General features: G+C 41.6%; 1 protein-coding gene across 1 annotated transcript; it reads right to left on the bottom strand.

Annotated features, from left to right (window-relative positions):
• Positions 1 to 324: 324 nt before the first annotated feature.
• On the bottom strand, positions 325 to 1701 carry LOC115730255 (ethylene-responsive transcription factor WIN1). The gene is made up of 2 exons (XM_030660867.2): positions 1445 to 1701; positions 325 to 1346 (listed from the first exon to the last, which is right to left on the bottom strand). Exons 1-2 carry the CDS (start codon positions 1528 to 1530, stop codon positions 701 to 703), a joined length of 732 nt encoding a protein of 243 aa, XP_030516727.1. The 5' UTR covers positions 1531 to 1701; the 3' UTR covers positions 325 to 700.
• Between the last annotated feature and the right edge of the window lie 4604 nt (positions 1702 to 6305).

Consider the following 6305-nt stretch of genomic DNA (forward strand, 5'->3'; position numbering starts at 1 on the left):
AAAATAAAATTAGAGTACGTGATCGTTAATGTTAGACTATCCAAACCAAAAGGCGGCTTAGCCACGGACAGTGGAAAACACAACCCTATACAGACCGGCTTAAGACAGACTCTTTCAGCGTTTCCTCGGATAACAATAGTCCCGATATCATGTTAGAAAATCTAACTTCCAAATTTAAGTCAACAGATAGAGGAAGACCATATGTAAATAAAGAGCATATAAGACTTGTTGTTAAACTACATAGGATAATACTACGAAATCAAAAAAATGTGATGTACACATGCAGTCCCATAAACATCTTGCAATATAGGACATAGGCGTTACATAAAAATGTAAGCCCCAAGGTGGGGGCTACAATTACAAATCATCCATTCTTAAAAAAAGAAAGGAAAAAGAAACAGAGTTATAAGAAATGCTGTCAACTGTTAACCATTCTTTTCCTGCCCCTTGCACTCAAACCACACATTTTGCCCCCACAATTTTACATATTTAGCAATACATCCCCACACTCTCATGAATTTATTCCCCTTACCCCCAAGTTCAATCTCTGTAAAACATTATTTAATCTCCAGCATTTATGTTCGCCAATACATTACATACTATTATTTCCAAAAGTATAACGAATTCTCGCAATACTCTATCCACAATACATTTGCCATTTATAACATAAGTCCACTTTAAATTTACCATTTTTAAAGGACTAGAGATAAAAACTATTTTCCTCCTCCTCCTCCTCCTCCTCCTCGGGGTTTCCAAAAGAAGGGCCAGCGCAGTTCCTGTTCAAGAGCTCTTCAATCATTTGCAAGGCGATCCTCTCTTCTTCGTCCACGTCGCCTCTCACCATCAACTCCGAAGGCGGCGGCGGCAACGACGGCGAAGACGAAGAAGAAGACGTAGAAGAAGTAGAAGAAGAAGTGGAAGGGGGATGTGGACGAGGAAGAGGAAGAGGGTCCCCAGACTCTCCGACAGCATCGGCATTCTTGTTGCCGAGCTGTACAGTCATGACCCAGCTGGAGTCGGAGCGCTGGCCGGCGCGCTTCTGCCAGACGCCAATGTGGGAGTTCTCGGTGTCGAGCCTCAGGCAGGTGAGGGACGGCGACGGCGTCTTGCTGCACTTCCTGAGCTTCGCGTGGAGGATCTCCGACAAGTGCTTCGAGGAAGACAAGGAATTAGCGGCGGCGGCGTTGCTGTTGCCACCGTCGCCCGTCTTCGCGTCGCCGCTCGGGGTCTGAGATGTCGGGAAGTTGGTCTTCGCGTTCCGGCCGCTCATCAAGATCGCGGCCTGGTCGTAGGCTCGTGCCGCCTCCTCGGCCGTCTCGAACGTGCCCAGCCACACCCTCCTCTTCCTATAAATTCGAGATAACACGCATGATAAACAGACCATATGGTCGGAAATGAACTCACACATATGACAAACAAAAAGAACGAGGAGGAGACAACATACAACAGAGGATGGCGAATTTCGGAAACCCATGAGCCCCAGTGACGCTGTCTCACGCCCCTGAACTTCTTCGACTGAGCCATCTTCATCTCCCTCGTCTCGTTCCTTTCCTTCTTTGTCCAGACACAGACAGAGAGAGAGAGAGAGAGAGAGAGAGAGAGAGAGAGAGAAAATCTAAGTCACGGTCAGACTGGCGATGATGATGATGGAATACAGGATCTGTGCAGAATATAAAGAGTTGGGGGGTGAGAGTGAATCTAAATCTATGGTGGGCAGTTTGAAAAGTTGGGCATCCCTGTGTTTTTCTGAGCAGAAGCAGTAAACTGTCGGCGAACCAAAAAGTGAGAGGCAAGTACGAGTACCCAAGCTTTTGGCAACGCTGCCCGCAAGAAGGGTCAGCCCGCTTACGGTACATCCACTCGACGCTCCACAATAAAATTGTTAACCTACCCAATAAATGGTAGGGGACTATGTGCCCCCTTCACTTATTATGGGTAACCACTGTGTACGATGGATATAGATTTGAGGGAAACTTATCAAAAAAAAAAAAAAAAAAACTCAAAAAGAGTTTTAGACTTATTAGATTCATTTCGATTCAGTTTTAAACATTTTAACCGTGTCAATTCAATCTTAAACATATTTTCCTTCTTTACTTTGACTATGATGGCCATCGACCAGGCTTGGTGGTGGCTGAAGGAGGGAAAAAGAGAAAAATCAAAAATCAAAAAAAGGAGAAAAAATAAAGAAGGAAATCAGAAGAATAAGTAAATAAATTTTTTTAAAAATGTTAAGAATTTATCATAAATTATCTACGTGAGCGTCGACGGTGCCGCGTAGGACAGTCGAAGTCCACGTCGACGATTTTCAATCAAAATCGACTGGATGGAGTCAATTGACAAAACGTGAAAATGTTTATGATTCAATTGATAAAATTAAAAGGTTTTGATAAAAGCACAATAGGATTAAGATTTTGTTGGGCAAATTTTGCCTTTTAAGATGATATGAAAAAGCACATCACAAATATCGTAACTTTGTTTATGATTACTTGGACATCATAACTTTTTTTATGAATGCTTGAGTGTCATTTAACTTTTTAATCTGTCACTTGGGTGTCATTACTTTTTAAAAAACGTACGCCATAAAGGTCATGCCACGTCGGATTTTCGATACTCATATAAGCCTATTTTAAAAGTTATAACACTTAAGTAATTGACTGGAAGTTATGGCACTCAAGTAATTATCATGACACTCAAGTGATCGAAAAAAATGTTATGGTGCTCAATCGAACGTCATACAAAAATTACGAAACTTGTGGGGTCCTTATTTTTAAGGCGGTGTACGCAAAAAAGTTTAATCACTTTTGTAATATTCAGAACGTAAATTCGTGGTTCGATCCGCCAAAACGGTACGAAAACAATTTTATGGCGAAAGGGACACCTTCTCATTAAGGGTGGAAAAAAAAAAGTGATAAAGATGGCAAAGACTAAAGTGGTGAGAGATATTTGCTCTGAGTTATTTACTGCGTATGGTTACAAAGGTTGATTCGCTAAGGTATGGATCAGAAAAAATAAATAATAACAATATCTAAGACTCGAGTGTTTGTCCTCTATTGTCCTTTGAATCACTAGCTTCGACGAGACCGCCCCTCATGAATAAAGTTTTATAACTGCTCCTTATGTTAGGATAATTGTGCATCGGGGTTAGAGGAGGGATTTGAATTTATTTATAGAGTTTTCAGTCAGACCCTCTCATCATGGATCGGGCTCAACTCGGTCACACTAACCAACTCCATATTAGACTAATTAAGAATCTTTATATCTTTTTTTTATTAGACCAATTCCGTAAAACGGTAAATACAACATCAATTAATGTGGCCCACATCAGAAAAACTCTCACAAAACATGCCCAAACAGGGTTTTACCCTCTTTCCATATCAATTTTACCCATCCCATAACTCCTTCAAGATCAAACTTCTTCCGACCATTTACTAAACAGCGCGCGGCTTCCCCATTTCGAACCCGCCTGTGGGGATTCCACTCATCTAAGTTCATCGGCAACGGCGATCGGCATTGCTCTCACCGGAACCTAACCGTGTCCTACCTGACTCGTAATTCTAGCGAAGGGCGTTCCGTATGAAGCTGATTTCTCTCGTAATTCCCTAGGACCAACTCTCCCAAGCCTCGACCCCATGAAGCTGGACCACCATCGCCATCACAACTCATGGCAGAGCAATTCATTTTGTGCCCCCATTAACTCCGGCGGGTGACTTTAGAGACGTGGCTTTGAAGCATAACTTATAAAGTTGAAAAAGAGACGTCTTACCAACACGCACGGTTGAGTTCCCCCCCCTCCCTCTGTACGCACCATTTACTTCGTTTTGACTCGGTTTGTGAACTCGTTGTACCCCTCCCGGTCCACCACGTTCTTCCCTCGGATGGTAACTATACGTAGATTTATTTTTTCTTGTCCTGCGCAGAAAAGAATAAAAAGAAGAGGAAGAGGACGACCCCGGTCACACGATGTTGTGAAAAAGGAGGACAAGAAAAGAGTTAGGGGTGTGCTTCTTTGAATGAAAGACAGTCTCTGCAGATCGATCGATTTTCCAGACTTTTGCAGTGTCTGGTCCGTCGAAAATGATCGGACAATGGAGAACCATTTACCGGTCGATGAAAAATATGTATCCTTAAAATTAGGAAAAACGAATTCCCCGACTTGGAAAGGGGAAATCATTTTTCCTTGCGAAAAGCATTTTCATTTATCATGAAGTATTCTCTGAAACTTAACGCATCCTAGGGCTCCGATTGTTACACTAAAAATGAAGGATTTGAAAGATAATTTCCTAAAAATGATCGCTCGTATTATTTGAAATGATAAGTGAATAATCAATATTTTCAGTTTTGATAACGGTATATGCCCAACTATTTTAGTGATTTTTTTTTTTTGTTCGTTCATTTTTCTAAACGATCTAAGTGGTCATTTCTAGCAAAATAATTTTCAAGTCATGCATTTTTCACAAAATAAACGCACCATAATATTCGGTCAATATGATAGTATGTGTCATGTAGGTTTGGAGCAAGAGATTGCATATCTAAAACCTCTTTAACGATACGCCATTTTAAAACAACATTTTAGTTTCCATTCAAAATAAAGACCGAGTCGAGTTATATATAAACCAAATTAAGAAAACATTACGATCACTTAACAATCATTTCCTTACAAGTAAAAAGGGAAGAACGATCCCCCTTTGCGTCTCTCAAGATGCCAACAATCAGAATGCCTCTTCTCCATAGGAAGTATGTCACAACTACCCAATCTGCCCGCGATGCAAATCGAACTCGTGACCCTCGGGGAAGACAAGTAGCTTCTTCCGAACCCGGCCAACCATCTCGACGGTCAATTGACTCCACAGATTCACAATCACACATTTACGGGACCTTACGCGAATCATCTCCATCGTCCTCAAGACGCCCTGGCCCTCGAACGCGGGTTTAACGACCTATGAAAGTAACAGTAATAGACCAAATTCAATTCAGGGCACCCAATGTCACAGATGGAAAAGACCTTCCAACGTTAGCAAGTCAAAATTAGAAAGTCAAAAATCACCATTAAGCCTCACTCGAAGCTTGTGAAGGTGGGCATGCAAACGCTATGTCGCGCGCTTCCGCGATGAGGACAAATCAAAAGATCGAATGCAAGAATCGGCCTCGGCCTCTCGTTTCAGTGACGTGCACCTAGCCACCAGTCAATGAATTAACATCGCTTAATTATTGATTTAATTGCTGCAATTAAAGCACCAAGGCAAGAAATAATTGACGAGATGAAAATCTGTAAAGTTGCCCTGCCTTGTCATGCCAGCCAGCTCAGTGGAAGTAATCCTCCTTTAAATCTTCCAGCTCAAAAAAAAAAAAATATTGCAGTTGGTCATTAAAAAAAAAAAGTAGGATGATCAATGCAATTAATTTATATGGACTGTGGACGTAATGAAATCCATAAAATCACTCGAGTTTCCGGAGTTGTTCAATGCTAGCTTGACGCTGGGGGCATCAATGGTCGAGTTCACTTGTTTGATTTCATTGGAAGGTAGTACGGAAGAGATCATTCAATCAGTCCTAAACTTATTATATAAATGTTAATTCGGTTCTATACTTTTCGCTTTTTGCCGATTTAGCTCTAAATCTTTGCCCAAACTTCCGATGTAGTCCTTCGGGCTGGCCAATTTTCGCTAGAAATTGCCGACGCGGCGATCCAGTCATCACACACCCGTCAAGTCGGCGAGAAAATTGGTCGAAAGAATTACATTGAAATTTCGTGTAAAGATTTAGAACTAAATTGATAAAATTGAAAAGTTTATAATTCAACTGAAATATGTATAGTAGGTTCAAGCACGATCGAGTGACATTTTCGGGTGTTGAGTGCGCGGACCAAATAAATCTCCCGACTAATCCAATACGGTCGCGAGAGGCGGAGTTTCCTTTCTCATCTTAACCGATAATTATTAGGGTAAGAGATCCCAAATACGTCGAGTATAGTTCAGAAAACGCAATATGCGAGAGGCGGAGTTTCCTTTCTCATCTTAACCGATAATTATTAGGGTAAGAGATCCCAAATACGTCGAGTATAGTTCAGAAAACGCAATATGATGTTACGCGCGAACCAACCCGGATGGTCAATTGAATTCACTGGTTGCAGGCTGCTGTGTTTCGTTTTGTGCAATTATTGTTTCACTAATTGCGTGATGAATTCTAGCGTGCTTTAGATGCATCCCCAATTACCACAAGAGGTCGACAAAAGTCAATCGAGTTGCATTGACTTTTGATAACCCCTTCCCTGACGTGGGCATGACGTCAATACACGAGCCGGGCGA

The sequence above is a fragment of the Rhodamnia argentea genome, chromosome 4 (genome assembly GCF_020921035.1).
Source record: "Rhodamnia argentea isolate NSW1041297 chromosome 4, ASM2092103v1, whole genome shotgun sequence".
Lineage (NCBI taxonomy): Eukaryota > Viridiplantae > Streptophyta > Magnoliopsida > Myrtales > Myrtaceae > Rhodamnia > Rhodamnia argentea.

Excerpts from the sequence above, each read along its gene's own strand:
- LOC115730255 (XM_030660867.2), bottom strand. The coding sequence starts at position 1,530 with ATGAAGATGGCTCAGTCGAAGAAGTTCAGGGGCGTGAGACAGCGTCAC. Across the intron at positions 1,347-1,444 it reads GAAATTCGCCATCCTCTGTT|GAAGAGGAGGGTGTGGCTGG; the intron begins GTATGTTGTCTC and ends TCGAATTTATAG.